Genomic DNA, 19139 nt, shown 5'->3' with positions numbered 1-19139 from the left:
TTACCGCCTTCGCACAACTTTCAGACAGATAAATTGAAGAAAGCAAAAAAGAACTAGAAAACTAATTCTTTTATTTATGTAGTAACGCAATAAATTATAGTATAAAATTGGCAACAGAGCAACAGTGCCACTTCACTATAGTGAAGAACAGCAAAAAGCCCGTTGCTACTGATAGGTAGAGATTCTCTGCGCAGGGCTACAACTTTGTATCTAACTTTTGAAACAGTGATTTAACTGGAACTAAACATTTTTCTGGAACTAAACTCAATATGGCAGCTCATAAAGTGTACATTGTGTGTATTCATATAATAAAAAATTTCCCCACCACTGCATACTGTCGCGTGTCCGAGAGTTCGGCGAATCGAGAAGGGAGAGTGTAAAGCTTCCTCTCTCGTTCTTAAAAGTTGCAAGTAGACGGCTTACAAACCGATCATCCTTACGTTTAAAGATAGAACATTGCCTACGATTTGTAAAACATAAGAAAGTATTGTAATAAATACAAATATTAAAAAATTTGTTTTTACGTTTTGCATCGTGTCACGACTCATCATGTTCCTAAAATATTTAAAGTTCCATCTGTGAGAATGAATGGAAAAAAAATTTGTTTGACATTTTTCTTTATTACAATAGTTTTCTACGTTATATAAATAAACGCGACACTCAGTCAGTCAAGCCGTCTATCAGCAAATCAGACTTTAGGTCTTTCGAAAGTCTTATACTCTCTTGACTCACCCAACTGTTCGAAGTGCTGAACTCACGAACATACGGCTCTTGTATTGATAGTGGAAATACATGGTAACCATTTATGTCTTATCTGGCCACTATGACCAAATTGACATTCAAATCACTTAGTGCTTAGTCATTTGTAAGATTAAGTGGTAAAATAAAAACGTCTTCGTTCTATGACGTTTTACTCAATTGTTTAATTTGCATCCACATTTGCTAATGAAGTGATGAAGTGTGCGAGTCCTGTGTCGAATCTTTTTATAAACCTTATCACTTTTCTAAGAAACCACACTACGACGGCCCCTTTGTCCTGGACAATCAGTTTTCATTCGACACGAATGATCTCATAGCATCGAACTAACACATAGTATCGATTATCCGCATTTTTTTACAAGTTTTTCTCAACATTTATTCATAGAAATTTTGTTTCATATTACAATTTCATACATAAAAATCATGTGGTCACGTATGTATCCATATTGATATAAATGGAAGTATTATATTTAAAGTTCATAAAATATAATTTGAATTATCTATAAATGACCATATTGAATTTTAGTTGAAAAATTCGATTCATGTAGGTGGCACTTAAAACACTTCTAAAAGTTAGATATAAAGTTGTAGCCTTCTGGCTCGGCAAAATAGATTAAAATGACACTCCATTAAAATTCGTAACTGTAGCTTTAATAAAGTCATTAACTACGTGGTTTTTATTACTTTCTATACATACCAATTTCTATTTATAAGTTCAGAAATATTCTAGTTTCATAGAGATCTCATTTATTCGGTCAATTAGTATAAATTTTAAATATTGGAGGCCTTTTCTGTTAGTGTAATTAACGTGAAGATTATGAAAATAAATATAAACCATTTTGAATTTAAAAATTTGTGCATTTGTTCTGTTTTATAGGATTCCTAGTTATTGAAATAATTATAAGACATACTACAAAATCTAACTCGCTTATATTTGATTTAAGAACATTAAATAATATTTTCGATTGTAAAATACTTTCATTTGTTGTTGCGTATCTGACTTGAGCTTTTTCTAGTAACTTTTCCTGAAGCGCCTTATACATGTATCACACACGTGTGCAACAAAACATCGTTTACCGCCAACAGTCAGAATGATCATACCAATAAAAAGGTATTCCTCTTTGTACTAACAAATATTAATGAATTATATTATTATATTATATTATATTATATTATATTATATTATATTATATTATATTATATTATATTATATTATATTAATATAGCAAATAATGTAACTGACAAGCTTTTTGTAATTTTATAGAGACGGCGAACTTGAAGAGTGGGCGATTATCGAATTACAAGGCGATTTAAAATTTGATTCCACAGATACTACAAACAAATACATTGGAGACTTACATTTTTCAAAATCTGGCATGCCGATATTCATAATTGGTATACATGTATTACATGGAAAAGAAGTAACACTTCCAAAACCATTTGCTGTTTTACAAAAGATAAATAATGAAACAAATAAAACAGATAATTTTGAGATAAAAACTGAGTACATTGTAAAAGCTATTGTAACAAAGAAATTAGTGTTTAGATCAAGACCAAAACCTGTTGTAACAAATGTTCCAAAATGTAATTAAACTTATTTTTCTTAAAAATATTGTATTGTTTGTAATTATTTTTTGTACAAATAATTTGTTATTGATAAAGAAATTTAAATGGATTTAAAAAACATTGTACTTTTATTTCATTAATATCTTATCTTACTTAAGAGTAGAAAATATTAACCTAAATTGAATTATAAATATAAATGAAGTTAATCCTTCATTTCTCCTTCTTCATCTTCTTCTTCTACACCTCGTATGTACATTACATTATTACATCGGATTAGAACTTCACCAAGATTGCCTGTACAGTTTCCATCTATGTGTTCCTCTGTGTTAGCTAGTTGCAAATTCATATATCCATCGACCGATACAAGATATCCTTTGTATTCATGGCCCCATTTTAGTTTTACCATTACAGGTTTACCAGTCAAACCATTTAGAAATGGTTTTGGATTTATTGGCATTGTAGCAGCCATGGCGTCCGTTTTTATAACTTTCTGCAAAGAAATATTATATTGTACTATAAATGAAACATAAATATCAATCTATCAAATTGTATGATAGATGATAGATGATAGATAAGATATATTGGATAACAATAATTATTAATAATACAAATAAAAAAAACTTACGTAGTAGATACAATAAAATTACATTATTTCAAATATTATGTGATAAATATTTAACTAAATATTGAGGTTAAGGTTATATGTATAAAATATTATCCATATTACAGTAGTAAGTTGTAGTAAGCGTAAAATCGTGATATTGTTTGTCTCTTATAATGTAAAATGCGTATACTTACGTACTTAAATAAAAAATTGAGGAAAAAGTTTGAATTCTTGGAGTTGCGTGTTACACACAATCGCTGTTTGAAGTAACCTACAACTAGATATTATAAATGACTGCCACTACACTAACAAAATAACCCAATTCATGTTACAAAACTTTCTAAGAATTGTTGCGTGTAAACATGATTGCAGTTACTTAAGTTATTTATAAATTATTATAATTGATATAATTTCTTGCAAATATAGTTGCAGATATAATTTCAGATACGGAACTTTATGTGTCTAGCCTAATTAGAATAAAATATTTATCTCTCATGTCAAAAATAATTATATTCCATTAATTATGAATATTCTACCAAAGAAAAGGTATAACTAAACTTCCCTCAAATATATAGTTAATATTATTTTAATCAATGTACCACAAATTATCAAAATTCTTTTTTTTTTCAGGTGGCATGTACGTACCAAGGAAAATATTGCTCGTGTACGACGAGATGAAGCAAAAGTTGCAGAAGAAGAAAGAATCAAACGAGAAAGAGCTCAGAAAGCTGTAAATATGAATCAGAATAAACGAGAAATTTACTATTGTTTGTATATATGACAAATGCAGCTTTTAATTTGAAAAATGATTGTTTTTTATTAGGAAACAGAAGCAAGAATTAATTTCCTGAGAGACACAGCAAGATCAAAGTATGATGGACGAGAAGAAGTAACAAAGATTGAAACGGTTGCATCTACCTCAAAATGGGAACACGTTAATCTTTTTGCTGATCTTGAACAAGGAAAAATTGATTATAATAAACCTAATGTAGAACATGAAAAGGAAAAGAAAGATGAACAAGAAAAGTATGAAAAACAAATTGGTTATCTCACATATCTTGGACAAGACACTAATGAAGCAACAGGAAAGAAGAACTGGTATGAGGAATTACCTGAAAGGTTAAGGGATACAGAGAAAGATGTAGAAGTACATGTAAAAAAGAAGGTGTTGGATGATCCGATACATGATATTAAAAAGTACTTAAATATTATGGAAGCTGGATCTACAGAGAAATCTTTGAAAATGAAACCAGAATCAGCTAAACGAGCAAAGCATGATTCAGAGGACAGTGATTCAGATTACAAAAATAGTAGACCTTCCAAGAAACATAAACATAAAAAATCTAAGAAACAAAAAAAGGAAAAACAGAGTAAAGAAAGATCAAATATAGAAAAATCAAATATTGACATACAAAAATTAAGAGCAGACAGATTATTAAGAGAACAAAGTGAAAAATTAAGAACTGAAGCATTGTTAGCTAAATTAAGAGGAGATCCAGTTCCAGTAGTGGCACCTGAAACACCTCTTAAGCCTACTATCAAACAAAAATATAATTCACAATTCTTTCCTGAAATTGCTAGACAAAATGCTGAACGAACACCAAATGTACACTCAATGAGGGAATAGTGTAAAGTGTAAGTTGGACTTTATTTTATAATTGTGGAGCATTTTTTATTACTTAAGCATTGAAAGATTATTGTCATTATAATTATGTAAACATCTACACGTGTACAGATGTTTAAATAATATTTTATAAGATCTGTGTTCATTTACCAGTGATGACAATAAAGTATTAATGTCATCAAATAAAAACTTCCCAAGAAAGTTCTATTTTATAAAGTACAAAAAATATACTGTGCTTATAAAATACAAATAAAAAGAAGTTAGAACGAGTCATTTTTTAATCATTGTCGAACGAAATGTCGGGTATCCCTCGCAAATATGTTTGATTATGCCAAATTTCTCAGTATCACGTGATGCAAGATGGTGGAATATCACGGATCTCATGGATAATGCGTTAAAATTTGACGTTTATGTCATTTTTTCAGTATTCTTGCTTATCGCTTGACTTAAATTTTTTGCTCGTAAGTAAAACTCTTTTCTTCTGTACGTGATGTAATTAATATATCAATTCGATATTTCAAGTTTCGTTTGAAATCTCGAACCAGACGCTTGCAACGCGCGAGTTGCTTTCGCGAAATATGATTTTCGAATTTGAACAGCTGTGAATGTACTTGACTACAAAAAGATGACAGTTTATATAAATTTATATTTCATACTGTAAGAAGAGAACAGCTTCGCTTTGAATGTTATTATGAAAATTACATTTTTAAGTCATGTTACTGATCGACCTTAAGATAACCTCTCCGCTAATTTATACGAATACCGCCGTTTTGAAATACGATTTCGAGTGGTTTTTATAAAAACGTGAACTTTATAAGCACATTTACATTTGGCACATTTTGAAAAATATTTAAATTGGAAAGGTAATGTGTAACCTAAACAGACATAAATATCGAAAATTATTTAGCTGAATAGAATGCAATATGATCTATATATGTATGTATATTTAATAGTTCTATAAGAATGTCTGTTGGATATAAACAGTACCTTCTGTTTGATATTATTATGTGATAGTAAATTTTAATTTTTAATAGTACTTTAAATCTTTTTATGATAAACTAAAATAAGTTGATTTTTTTCATTTGTAATTGTGATATCTTTATGTATTTATATTTCAGGCAAAATGTTACTGTTAATTTAAATATCAAACATTTTTACCGACATGAGTTAACCAAATATTATTATCACCATGAATGAAGAATTAAGCGTTGAAGATTCTTCATATTTAAGTTATGAAATAAATGGCACTAGATATATTTTGCAAACAGTATCAGATCCTACAGTTGACATAGTAAAGATTGCATCAACTAATGAGGAACAAGATACAATCAATATTATAGATGAAACACAAGTGGAAAGTGAAGAAGAATCAGTTTCTTTAGTTTGTTTAGATGGTCAAGTCTATGTATTTCAAAATGGTGAATTACAAGAATTAGATTTTAATCAAGTTATAGATCAGAATGATCCACGGGAAAGAGCAGTTTTGTTATCTAAAGAAGTTGATAATTGTGAAGCCCAGTATATTACTAATGAAGATTTAGTAATTGGTAATATCGATGAACAATCCCAAGAGCAATATGAAGTTGTCACAGAACAAAATGAAAAGAATTTTATTGTGGAAAAGCCAAATGTAAATGCTAATGATTTTGTGGAAGTGGTTACAGCATTCAAATGTAAAATATGTACCTATACAACTCAAGATAAAACACAATTATTGCAACACTTTCAGAAAACACATGTAAATCCAAAAATGGATATTGAAGTGAGTTTCTAAGTTTCTTTTTGTATATGTTTAATATTCATACTGATACCTTCATATTTATATTTTACAGATAAAAGAAGAATCGAAAAATACAGATGATGTAAAATTGTTATACATGTGCGGTGAATGTTCTAATTGCTTCCCTTCCATAGAAGATTGTAAAGAACATATGATAAATGTAATTGTTCAAGATACATTTATTCTACTATAGGAAAATATCTCCACTATATGTGGAGAAAATATATCAACAATTCTTGTTTTAGGATCATCAATTGACAGATACAGGATCTAATAAAGGTGGCAAAGAAAATATGACAGATGATTCTAAAAATTCTGGTTTATTGGATGAGTGTATGGGTGAGAGTGTTGAAAATAATGATATAAAACGTCAAGTTAAAATTCAGAAACCTTTAAGTTCTGAATACATGCTCAATAAAAAAATGATTGAATTAATGGAAAGAAACATAAAGTGAGTAAATTTTTATTAAGCTGTTGAAAGTATAAATGTCTTTTCTTTATTGTATAAATTTGATACTTTTTAAGGTGTTCATATCGAGGATGTCCCTACAAATTCTCTACAGAGGAAACAATGCAACAACATGGTCTTTGTCATACAGAATCACAAAATGGAACAGCATTTAAATGTACTGTTTGTCGCGATATGAAATTTACCAAATGGAGGCAATGTAGCCTACATTTATGGAAAAAACATCAAATTGGTTAGTATTCCAGAATTTGAGCAAAAAGTACTAAAAATATTCTATGTGCGCTAAATGTTTTTCTTTTAGACATAGGTCTATTCACGTGTAAAATATGTAAAGCATATAAAAGTGCAACAATGGTGAAACTTTTGACTCACATGCGCGTGCATAGTGAGACCCGAGAGTACGAATGTTCTGAATGTGGTAAATGTTTTAAACAAGCCAGTCAATTGCGTAATCATAGAGTAATGCATTTGGATCGTAAAACATTAGAAGTAACACGTTGGTATACTTCAAAAAAATGTGATATATGTGGGAAAACATATGCAAATTCCAAATGTTTGAAAAGTCATATTCAAGCAGTACATTCGAAGTTGCGTCCATACGTTTGTAATGTTTGTGGACATTCTAGTGCTAGAAAAGCAATGTTGCAAATGCATTTACGTCAGCATACTGGTGATAAACCTTTCAGTTGTGAGCTGTGTGAATATAAGTCTGGAGATCACAATACATTACGACGTCATATAATGCAACATACAGGTATGTTTTGTATAAATGAAAGATTTCAAGTAATGTGCATACATATCCAGATTACTACAAGTGTAAGTAATTGTTGCAGGATTCAGACCTTACAAATGTCCACATTGTTCTTACACTGCAATACAAAGTAGTAGTTATAAAAATCACCTAAAATCTAGGCATCCTTTACTGTCTGGTTTATTTACATGTGATTTGTGCCCTTTTAAAACTGTTAAAAATGAAAGTTACATACAACACGTAAGAGATCATGAAAAAGGATTGATCAAAGCAAATATGCAGAAGAAAGGTATATTTAAAATTTTTTTTTAAATTTCAAGTATTCATATTTTTAGATGGTAATAGAAGATTTTGTATTGGTTTATTTAGACGGTGAAAATGTTGAAGTTTTTCCTGGTAATATTGCGGCAGCGCAATTGATTTATAGCTGTTTGGGTGCCTTCTCAAAAGTCGGAGATACTTTAGAAGCAAACTTGATGTCTTCCTCAACGTCTGCAGACGGTACATCACAAACGATTACGATACAAATACCATCAAAACACCTTGAAGGTTCACTGCCAACGAGAGAAAGTGGGACTAAGAGTAATTCATCAATAGAACAAGAAGATGAAGAAACAATGCATTGTTTTTTAAAAATACCAAGAGAAGAAGAAGAAAGTATAGATACTGGTGGTATAACTATACCTGCAGAACCCGAAGAATCAGGTGCAACGACAATTAATGTTGATACGTGAAAATACAAAAAGTTGAGTTACTAAAAAAAAAATATTTCTGTATGTTTGAAAATACCAGAAATCTACACGTCGGAAGTAAATGAAGAAATGCTAGTCATATGTTACTTAGATGATACAAATTAACTTGTTCTTTTTTGATAAAAAAAAAAAAAAAAACTAGAATTAATGCTATAATTTTTAAAAATACTAATTGTGATACTATTTTTGAAATTGTATATCGTGTTTGCGACGAAAATATTAAGAATCTAAATGTTCTATTCAATACAAAGAGTAATTTTTGTATCTTATTTAAAAAAAACGAAATCATTAAAAATTTGTAATTATATAATTGAATCAACAATTTTACGATCATGTTAATTAAAAAAAAATTTTATTTTGCTTTTAAGGAACATTTTACAATCGGAAAAATTTAAATTAATTTGGGATGTTTTTGTCTCAAAATTTATTAAAATGTTGAAAGTAGTATTATATACTAGAACACCTCTAATATTTTGAATATATTTATTGATAATTAATAGTAAATTAGTAGAAGTGTACATAAAAATTGTAAAATAATAGTGTGAAAACCGTTGTAAAATGTAAATTACAGTATCTCACATGGTTCATAGTAAAATTAAAATAATATTTTACATGATATACTAAAGAGAAAATGCTGTAATGTATTTGACTGAATTAGTTGTCAGGTAAAAATAACACTTATTATTACTATGGAAGAAGGAATTTAAGATTTTCAAGAGTGTTCATATATTAACTGTTGAACTTCACAAATACGTCCCCACAAATTGAGATTTCTATATCAATTTGCTTAAGTGCAAAATTTGTGAGAATGGTAATTAATAGAATTATAAACACGTTATTCTTAACAAATTTAGTAGAATGATTTAAAAATATATCGGTAAATTATAGTATACAACAGATGTCTTTTTATATGCATTTTGTAAGGTGTTTCATGTGAAATAAAAAATACTGCTTCTCTCGGAGTAACCTAAGCAAATTGATACGAGTTATTATTTACAGCTAGTGATTCAAGAAATGTGAGAAGTTCCTTTTTTTCAAGCAGCTGATGTGGATCTTCTCTTAAATTACACATCATATCACAACTAACAGTCCTTGGGCAGTTCACCATAATAAGCTGTTAAAGCTATTAACTTTCGGCCAAGAAAGTTCTGTTCCACTTCTACACCACAACCTACTCCAGCTAACATGGCAAGCTGTAATTTGTATATATATATATTTATATGTACATATGTAAAATACGAGGTAAATAATGTGTAAATACGTCAGATACGTGTGGAATTCCAAAATTAAGATGTTCAAATTTTTAAAAATCCTAAATTACCTGCATAGTATCTACATTTCTAGGTAGAAAGTAGGCCACGTGATTTGTGATTTCCCTTGCTATTTTAAAAACATTTATTCCGCCAAAGGGTTGCATAACGTTATTGAGATCAAATATATCATCCTTAACATAATCAGGTCCTCCCCAAGGAGGACTTAGAAATACAACGTCTGCGATTAATTTTGGTGCGAGTTGAAGAAAATCTCCAACAACAAATTCTATTCTGTCTTCAACACCATAAATCCGCGCGTTGTTTCGAGCAAGTTCGATTTTAATTGGATCTATATCTATCGCTAGTACTATAGAAAAAAAGGAATTTATTTTGTACATAAAATATTTATATGCAAATAAACGTACCTTTTTCACATGTAAAAGCAAATTGAATAGCGTTTCCTCCTGCACCACAGAATGCGTCAATTATAATATCGCATTTACATCTTTGTGCTACGTGCTCGGCAATTTTTTCTGGTGTCACAGAAAACCAACTCTCTGAAAAAAAGAGATTTTATTACTGATATTTAAAATATACATAAACATGAATAAATGATTTTTTAAACGTTTCAGTTTTAATCCTCAAATGATGACAAATCTTCATTATTTTATAAATACGAGTAAGGAACATACCACGATCCAATTTAACGCCTTGATCAAATTTGCTAAAAAGCTGATACCTCTTTATCCAATACTTCATTAATGTTTTGTCATTGTCTATTTCTAGCGGGATATTTATATTTCTTTTAGATTGCTTCCTTCGTTTTTTCTTTTGTATCTTTCTCACAGTATCTTCATCTGATAACTTTATATCTTGTATTTCGTTGTAATTATATTTTTCATCTATGTCCATATCAGTATTTGATGTATCAACTTTCTCATTATCTTGAATAGGAAACTGATTTTCTAATATACATGTTGTGAAATTACTATCATCTTGGTCAAAGTATGCATTCTTGTCTTCTTCCATACTTTTAAAGACATCATCCTGTTTATCCGACACATTCCATGAATCACTCGCATCATCAATTTGCCTTTTGTCTGCGCCTGATTCTACCGAACTTGTGCTTGGTTTGCTAAATACAAGTCGTTTTATTTGCAATTTTGTCTTAAGACTAGGATCGCACTCTTCATCAGAACTTGACGTAAATTGTGCATTGTAGGAACCTTTTTCAGAGGGTTGTAAATCCGTTTCTGCTGAGGATATAACTGGGCAGTACGACAGATAATGTTTTACCTTTAACAAATAGAATAAGCGAGCTATTTATTCTAAAAATATTTTTCTATTCGATATTAATGAAAATCTAATTTACCTTGTCTATAGTGTTAGTAATTTCAACTCCATTATCATCAAAGTAAATATGTTTGTTTATTGGTTTGGGTCTGCAAAATTTCATTTTTAATTGCCTATTTTGTAATCTAACATTTCTTTTCCTGTATACTACTTCTCCTTGTAATTTTGGTTCCTTGTGACTTTCATTGAATGTGTAACCCATTAATGAAAATGCCTTTTTCACTGCTTCCAGGTCCTCTCCTGTTTCGTCATAATCGGCCTCGTGGCTGAAAGAAAAAGGTACATATAAATTTTTAACAATTGTTTACTTATTTCAATACGTTAAGGATAAATAATAGCGTACCTTCGTTTTAATGTTACAGGTTTATCTTCATTGGGCTTATCTCCATCTCCCCTGCTAGAATATTTTCGTTGAATATTACAATCGCTACTAATGTTATTAGAAATAATTGCATTATTTTCGTTTTGTGTAACCAAAGTCTGATCGTTGCCTTTACTCTCGGTTAAATCTTCATTTTCACTGACTTGCTCGTTTTTATCTTCTGTAGACGCATTTGTTAAATTTTGTATAAGCATTCCTACAGAATCCATTATTAATCGTTTTTTCCTTGTCTTTTCTTTTTTAAAGTAAGAATTTTTGTTCGACAAGTTTTTACTTTCTGAAATATTAACTTGATTAAATGTATCTGTTTCTCTTTGCACATAATCTTGATCTATACTTTCGCCGCTTTCTTCTTCATTATTAGCTTTTCCGCAGTAACTTTGGACGCTGATTTCACACTGCTCCCTTTTATACTTTTCTACAAATAATTCATAGTGTTTTTGATATTGCAATTGGAAATTTTCCTTCCATAAATGCTGCCAATACCTATCATTGTCTTCTGTCATGTATTCATTGTCTTGATCGGAACTACTGCTCGTTATATTGCTTTCGATAGAACTGGTTACAGAACTGATGAGACTAGATGAATGCATAGAAATGGAGTCACAGCTAGAACTAGTAAGAGTCATTTTTGTAACATTTGTCATGGAATCTGACGTTGCGTTTGTTTTGGCTATAGATTCGTTAATGGAATCACATCTTGTTAAAAGTCTTTCATCTTCTGCATTAGATTGTTGATTGTAGCTTTCTTCTATGCTAAAAGGACTTAATGGATTCCACCCATCTCCAGTTTCAGGCGAAGTTTCAAGATTTATAATCTTCCTTCTATTTTCTTCTGCATCTTTATCATTGATTTCTTGCTTGTTCATATCATCAAATGAAAAATTAACATTATACGTATCTTTTGTTTTTCTTTCATTATCATTTGTATTATTACTTTTACTAAATATTCCTTCAAAATTTGAGCAACCAAGTTCACAATTTTTGTGCGCTTGATTAGGAAAACATGTATTTTGCTCTGAAAATTTCTCTATAGTTTCTTTCACTTCCAACTTCTCGTCTCCTACCAAGGAAACATTTTGTTGCAAGTATTCCGGGTTTATGTAATCTGCATATTTTGCAATCCAAGATGTCCAAATTAATTGTTCACCATTTAAAGACCAATATTTTTCCCATGCAACATCCATTTCACTTTTAGTTTCAGAATACATAATATATGGAGAAACATGAGTATTATGATCATACGAATATTCAACATTTTTGTGGTAAGTTTGTTCATTATAGGCTGAAACATTTTTCAAGGTGCTTTGTATCTCAGAATCTTTGTCTCCCAAAATAAACGATGGACTTTCTAAATGAAATTCCTTTTCGTTACAACTGGATGGATTAATACTTAAAATTTTGATATTTTCTGCAAGATGATAATACAAAGAGTGAATGTCTGTTGTTTCAAATTCAAAGTCTATGTGCTTGTTTTCTTGATTTTGTGGAAGTACATTCACTTTTTCAAATCCATCTTCCAGTTCAGTCTCTGTAGTTTGGAAAGTCTTTTCATACGATGCCAAAAGGTTTTGTATACTTTTAGCCTCGTGCTGATCATGATATTCGGATAGGTCCGCACCCGAATCAGATTGGTGCAGACCCAATTTCTGCGTAAGAGAATGCGCGGCAGATCGATGAGCAGAGTCACGAACAGAGTCGTGTTCATCTGTGGAATAATTGTTGTCTGTGTGTGATGCACTGCAGTAACAGCTCACTGGGTCTTCCTAATTTTAGGATGAAAAATATGTGTTGGTTCAAATAAATATCTAATACAATACTGCAATATCAAACTAGCTGGAATTAATTCGATATTTTAGTAAAAAAAAAGGAATGAAACATAATCTTACATCGTGCTTCTCGATAGATTGTGCTTCTATGGTAGACCTTTTGTGAAGGTCTAACATTTCTCCAACACAATCACCCTCAACATCTTCACCTTCGCTCGCATCTTCTAAAGCAAGGACATTGTAAACTTCTGGATTTCTACAAATTAAAAAATAATAAATGAAGCATATTTGAGAGAAACATAAATTATTAAATTATTTTCATATCACATTTCTTTCTTAAAAAGATACATCTGTGTATTTTATATTTTTTAAGCATCAAAAATTAAACACAGACCAGTATCCTGTATCCTTATTTTTACTTATTCTCAGGCGGTATGCATTGTTTGTTTCCGATACTTCGTGAACTCGAACGAAGGAGTAAAGAAACAAGTTTATTAATTGCTAATTGCTATAAGGTCATTTTTTGAACGAGAAAGAGAAATGCACGATATTGTCGTACATTAAATACATTTTTAACAAAGCAAAACAAAAATATATATTTTTCGATAAAAAAAAATAAATCGTGACCCAGGTTATTTGAGTGAGTGTCAAGGTTAGGTCATGTGTCCCATTACTGATCGATAAACGTAAAGATTTTTTTATTTTCTAAAAGACAATAAAATTGATATCAGTATGGGAAAAAATATCGACACCGCAACGTTTGAAAGAATAACGAACGCATGCTGTGCGGATCTATTTACCGAATAAATACTCTGCTGCAAAGACAATGAATGTAAGTATCAGGGTCAAAAAACTCTGAGTTTTCCCCGATGTACACGTCGGCTAAGGGTTCCCAAAAGTGGTCGCTCATGCCGAAAGAAAATCTTTAATTGGCTACTTGTTCGTGAATTGTCACAACACCCACATGTCTCGCGCTTAGATTTTTCCAACACCCCCCATGTAAAAACAATCCGCCATTTCTTCGACAGAACACCATCGTGAAGTTGTGCGCGGTTATTATCACCACAGACGAGGTACATCATAGATTAGCATCCAATGGAAAAATGCGATTCAAAGGGCCCTACATCCTCTTACCATTTCGGTGTCACGAACAATGTTATCAACTTAAGATACAATATTACAAAACTCATAGATATAGAAAATACAGACGACATATAAACTAAACATTACAGGCAATGTTTTTTCATATCACACGGATTTTAACGATTTCCGTATCGCTACCAACGTTATCGATTTGGACCGAAGTATAATTTCAGTGGCTATTAAGTGTATCAAACGAGATGGATTAAAATTAAAAGCGACGAGAATTAATTATATTAAAAGTAGAAATACAAATGAATCTCTAGCATAGATCTAAAGAAATGGAAATATCATTCCCGATCTCTTTAAATTGTACCATCTTATGTATCGGCAAATTTGAAATCGAACGAAAAATTATGTCCCTTAAAAATCTTGCAATTCTCGTAAAATTCCAAGGGCTAACGTTCCACGATCCAACCATCGTTTCACAATTGTTATCTGTAGTCGTTAAAGCGACTCATTTCTTCTACCACGATCTTGATCGATATTTCAGATACGATGGTAAAATCGTTCAGGATAAGGAACTCGTTTTCAACGACGAGTCGTAGTGTGGTGCCCTCTGTTAAAGTAGTACCCTCAAGTACAGAATTACGATTTCCGTCAGTGCTCATATACATGCATACACATCATTGCAGACCTAACCCAAAAGTATATGTTTAAAAACGTTGAAAAATAAGAACAGCATCGATTCAGACACCAAACAAACACAGCAATACATTGTAATTCCACGACAAGTGAAACTGAAGCAATTGCAGGAAAAAGTTTCGTGAATTCGTATTCCACCGGAATTGTTCGTGATAATCCACCTCAATTGTCCATTGAAATACAGTAGATTTTCACGAGTATTTTCCAGAGTGTTTCACGGTACAGTTCGAACGAAAATTTCGATCACGGTCTTCGAAGGGACCCGACAGATAGCGCTATCTCGCGGGATGCTGCGCAGTCGTGGCCCCGAGAACGGAGCAATGGCGTAGGCGGCGATCCATGTGATAAATTAATTTTTATAGCTTCGTGGGTGGCGGCTCTTTCTATTGGTCGCTGATCGGGCACCTCCCACTTCGAACGACGTAACCTTCTCCTGGTTTATTCCATTCAACTGTGATACCGCGATATACCATTTGTCTCGTTCCAAACGAGTTGGCAAGGGAACGGCGGATGGGTGTAATTGAAATACATTCGCGGATCTCTCGGCCAACACGGCGCTCAACAAAGGCGCAGCCCGCACGACGCGATTTTTAACGAAGCGTTACTTTTAAAGAGGATCCGACGTAATCGAGCGCTTCACCATCGTTCGCGTTTTACGACGCCACGTCGTCGTTCGATGGAAATTCTAACGCGTATTGCGCAAAGATTAATACGATATTTTTCATCGTCCACGGTTGCTCGTACCCGGCCGTTGGATAACAACACGTACGGTTTCGTGGATCGATTTTATTCCTTGGAATTTTATTATTCAATTACGAACGAAGCACGTTTCCTCGATCGAGGAAACGAGTGTCTCGATATCGAAGGAGCACGGATAAACGGATCGTTAACGATTTACGAACGTTAAAAAGAATTATTAACACGTGTGACATCCTCCTGTTACACACGATGCAACTTCTTTCTGTTTTTTTTTTCTTTTTTATTTCGATCAAGGATTATTCTTCGGTTCTACATCGACACTCTATTTTATTTATCTTCAAATGATAAAGATTCGTACGAGTACACTAGATCGTGTCGTAGACTAGTCTTCGCTCGAGAACTTCAAAATAGAATAATTTTTAAGAGACATGAAAAGATCAGAATGGAATAATTTTCAAGATACTCAAGAACTTCAAATTAGAATAATTCTTAAGACACTCGGGAACATCAAAATAGAAAAAAGAAACACGATTTCTTTAGAGCGTGTAAATATTTTATTAAATTATATATTCTCTATTTTGGAAAACGAAATCACTTTCCGAACAACCCAATCAAATTACACAATCTACCATTGGTACTGTTTATAAATTTTAACGCAGCGAAGACTATCTTTATCATTTTACACTACCTTGAGTTTGGAAAGTCATTTCGTTTTCCAAAATGGAGAGTATATAATTCAATAAAATGTTTATACACTCTAAAAAAATTGTGTTTTGTTTTTACCAAAAAAAAAAAAAAAACGAAATATCTTTCCGGACAACCTAATATTTCAATGTCGGTTCTTTAATGTCTAAAGCGAGAAATCGGAACAACAATTCGAAGAGCACGGTGATATCTTTCGGATACGTAGGCGTAAGTGAGATCACATTATTCGAGTGTACTGCGCAGAGGTCGTAAATTGCCAACGAATTAAACGTTTCATCTCGAATTCGACGCATTTTCGTTATTGATTTATCTACAAGTCTATCGCACTACGACTATCGCGAATCAGAGATACTGAAACAGAGCGAGACGAAGCAACAACGACGATTGGGAACGCATTGGCGTAGACACACCTGAAATATTGACCATCAGCGGACCAAAAAAGTTCCCTTTGGTAACAGAATCTCGATAATAAAATTTCGCTCGTATTTGCGGTAAATAATCATGAGTTTGCAACTCCTTGGAACTCCTGGAACGATGTCTCATTAATATCCTACGTATCGGAGCTGCTCAAATTTAAAAAAAATTAAAAATCTTCGTTTTCAAAGCGTGCTATACTTTTGTACGGATTTCCATCACAGATATCCTTAATTTTGTAAATATCCACGAGGAATTTTCTAACGAACCAAGATCATTGTATACACAATTTGGTATATTTCTCGCGAATTTGGAGATTCTACTCCTATGCTCAGCACTCAAATATGGGTAGTCCTGGTGAGGATTGGGTGGAGCAAAAGATCTAATCCTCTTCGTCCTTTATCGTTCAAATTGTAGTGACTTACGATTTCTGTATAGTATTCTACGCATATTTGACATCGATTTATAAAAAAACGAAACTCTATAAAAATGTCATTCAACATTTTTTATTTATTTCTTTCACCTAGATTCGATAACAACTCCACTTTGGCAACACTGTGTGTTTGTTAATCCTCTTCCTCTTTTATCGTTTAAATTGTAGTGACTTACAATTTCTATATAATATTAGATTGTTCAAAAAATCACTTCTTTGGTTTTCTTTGGTGAAAATGAAGCTCTAACAAAATCGTGCTTCACATGTGTATAAACATTTTATTAAATTACATATTCTCCATTTTGGAAAACGATATAATAGTATTCCACGCATATTTGACACCCATTTATAAAAAAACGAAACTCGGTAAGAGAAAATGTCACTCAACATTCTTCATTTATTTCTTTCACCTAGATTCTACAACAACGCCACTTTGACAACACTGTTTGTATTACGAAGAGAATGTGTCTTTAAAGAGCCGAGAGGAGCATCAGGATCAATCCAGGAGTCGTTTCTTCAACTTCGGACTGTACCTTTGTTACAGTTGCGGGGAACCGCCGCTAGGCGTCGTCGCGTCGCGACGGAATTTTCTAACGAGCAGTTTTTCCGCGCGTGGCTTCTGCGACGGGGAAATCGCGTCGAACGACCTCTCATTAAATATAGATGGTTATCTCGATATTTACCGTACGGGAAAATGCACTCCCTCGGGGAAGTTTATGAACCGTCGCCTCGTTACAAAGGTTAGGAAATGTTTTCGCCGCCGCCGGTGGAAAGTTTATAATTTTCATTGCCGGTCACGGCTCGTGCGATTTCGCGCACTCCGCAACTCGGTGGAGCCGCGCAATCAATTCGGTGTAAATGACGCGTGTACGCGACGAAGCATTTTATCGGTGAAATTTGTCATTCCGTGGTTCCGTGGTCTGTGGATAAATCGAATGGTTGTTTGTTTTTCTTTTCCCTTTTATTTTCTTTTTTTTTTTCTTCTTTAAACGGAGGAATCGGTATTCGGTATAAATTAGTGTCCGCGAAGATCGGATTGCGCGAGAAGGAGCGACCGGATAAAGCGAAGGTTAATTTTGAAAATGAGGAATTCGATTGGTCGGCGTTTGGAATTTATTGTAGATGTATCGGTAACGAGGAAAATATTATTTATTCGCGTTTCCAATCGAGATAGATTGCTCTTTGTGAATTAAATTCGGGAAAGTGGAATAAGTAAGGGATAAAGTTATCTTGAGGGTTAATCTTGAAAAAGTATTCGATTGGTCGGCGTTTGGAATTTATTGCAGACGTATCGGTAACGAGAAAAATATTATTTATTCGCGTTTCCAATTGAGATAGATTCCTTTTTATAAATTAAATACGGCAGAGTAAGGTAAGTAAGGGATAAAGCGGAGGTTAATCTTGAAGAAGAATTTAATTAGTCAACGTTTGGAATTTATTAGACATATTGGGTGTATTAAATACATTAGACATATTGGTAACGATAAAAATATTATTTATTCGCGTTTCCAACTTACATCGATTGCTTCTTGTAAATTAAATACGGAAAAGTAAGGTAAGTAAAAGAAAAAGCGAAAGAATCTTGAAAGAAGAGGTTCAATTACCAAGGGTAGTCTGTGTTTAGAGTTTTGGAAGCCCCGAATCGCCATCGCGAGCAAACGAGCAATTTTACTATTCGTTCGTCTTTTAATGGAACTTCGAGAACAGAAACACTCGAATTCGTTTCGAATAATTCTCGAGTCGCTATTCCAGTATCGTTCGAGGGCGAAAATAAGCAATTAGAATTCCGAGGAATTGGAAGTTAGCGCCGTGAGCTCGGTGCCAGCTGAAAAAACCCATTAGTCAGCCCGGAGGGTTTGGAAAAAATGTTGTCACTGTCAATTTGTAAGACGGGGAATCTCGAAATTTCGACGCTTACCAGTGGTTACAAGCGGTTACGAAGTAATAAAATCGTGAGAGCGTAATAGAGCTCGGGTGATTTCAACGCGCGGCAAGTTGCACCGTCAGACTCGACGTGTTAAAACGGTTTGGCAAAAAGTGG

The 19139-nt window shown here is 32.5% G+C and overlaps 5 protein-coding genes across 8 annotated transcripts; 3 read left to right on the top strand and 2 right to left on the bottom strand.

Annotated features, from left to right (window-relative positions):
- The first annotated feature begins 37 nt into the window (after positions 1 to 37).
- LOC143148936 (chromosome transmission fidelity protein 8 homolog) lies at positions 38 to 2698 on the top strand. Its single transcript, XM_076315781.1, has 3 exons — positions 38 to 1192; positions 1776 to 1870; positions 2024 to 2698. Exons 2-3 carry the CDS (start codon positions 1851 to 1853, stop codon positions 2349 to 2351), a joined length of 348 nt encoding a protein of 115 aa, XP_076171896.1. The 5' UTR covers positions 38 to 1192; positions 1776 to 1850; the 3' UTR covers positions 2352 to 2698.
- Smf (small ribonucleoprotein particle protein SmF) lies at positions 1671 to 3327 on the bottom strand. 3 transcript variants are annotated; one of them, XR_012992649.1, is made up of 4 exons: positions 3128 to 3325; positions 2500 to 2815; positions 2119 to 2202; positions 1671 to 1885 (listed from the first exon to the last, which is right to left on the bottom strand). XR_012992649.1 is itself a non-coding variant. In XM_076315812.1 (2 exons), the coding sequence occupies exon 2, from the start codon at positions 2792 to 2794 to the stop codon at positions 2528 to 2530; it is 267 nt and encodes an 88-aa protein (XP_076171927.1). In that variant the 5' UTR covers positions 2795 to 2815; positions 3124 to 3327; the 3' UTR covers positions 2431 to 2527. The 3 variants fall into 3 exon arrangements, 1 of the variants encoding a protein (XP_076171927.1); XR_012992648.1 differs by having other exon boundaries at positions 2119 to 2815; positions 3128 to 3323; XM_076315812.1 differs by lacking the exons at positions 1671 to 1885; positions 2119 to 2202 and having other exon boundaries at positions 2431 to 2815; positions 3124 to 3327.
- LOC143148921 (leukocyte receptor cluster member 1 homolog) lies at positions 3252 to 4757 on the top strand. The gene is made up of 3 exons (XM_076315750.1): positions 3252 to 3475; positions 3560 to 3659; positions 3753 to 4757. Exons 1-3 carry the CDS (start codon positions 3453 to 3455, stop codon positions 4554 to 4556), a joined length of 927 nt encoding a protein of 308 aa, XP_076171865.1. The 5' UTR covers positions 3252 to 3452; the 3' UTR covers positions 4557 to 4757.
- On the top strand, positions 4429 to 10005 carry LOC143148909 (uncharacterized). Of its 2 annotated transcripts, XM_076315729.1 has the most exons (9): positions 4872 to 5014; positions 5672 to 6315; positions 6386 to 6493; positions 6579 to 6784; positions 6859 to 7034; positions 7104 to 7556; positions 7636 to 7842; positions 7923 to 8298; positions 9305 to 10005. In XM_076315729.1, the coding sequence occupies exons 2-8, from the start codon at positions 5743 to 5745 to the stop codon at positions 8285 to 8287; spliced, it is 2088 nt and encodes a 695-aa protein (XP_076171844.1). In that variant the 5' UTR covers positions 4872 to 5014; positions 5672 to 5742; the 3' UTR covers positions 8288 to 8298; positions 9305 to 10005. The 2 variants fall into 2 exon arrangements, with proteins under 2 accessions (XP_076171853.1, XP_076171844.1); XM_076315738.1 differs by lacking the exons at positions 4872 to 5014; positions 9305 to 10005 and adding an exon at positions 4429 to 4564 and having other exon boundaries at positions 7923 to 8554.
- Positions 8848 to 14070, bottom strand: Tgs1 (Trimethylguanosine synthase 1). The gene is made up of 8 exons (XM_076315715.1): positions 13863 to 14070; positions 13183 to 13318; positions 11255 to 13059; positions 10931 to 11177; positions 10251 to 10854; positions 9984 to 10115; positions 9627 to 9925; positions 8848 to 9498 (listed from the first exon to the last, which is right to left on the bottom strand). The coding sequence occupies exons 1-8, from the start codon at positions 13970 to 13972 to the stop codon at positions 9388 to 9390; spliced, it is 3444 nt and encodes a 1147-aa protein (XP_076171830.1). The 5' UTR covers positions 13973 to 14070; the 3' UTR covers positions 8848 to 9387.
- Between the last annotated feature and the right edge of the window lie 5069 nt (positions 14071 to 19139).

This window comes from Ptiloglossa arizonensis, chromosome 1 (genome assembly GCF_051014685.1).
Source record: "Ptiloglossa arizonensis isolate GNS036 chromosome 1, iyPtiAriz1_principal, whole genome shotgun sequence".
NCBI lineage: Eukaryota > Metazoa > Arthropoda > Insecta > Hymenoptera > Colletidae > Ptiloglossa > Ptiloglossa arizonensis.
The sequence above is the reverse complement of the archived record's forward strand: the minus strand, read 5'-3'. Positions and strand labels throughout refer to the sequence as shown.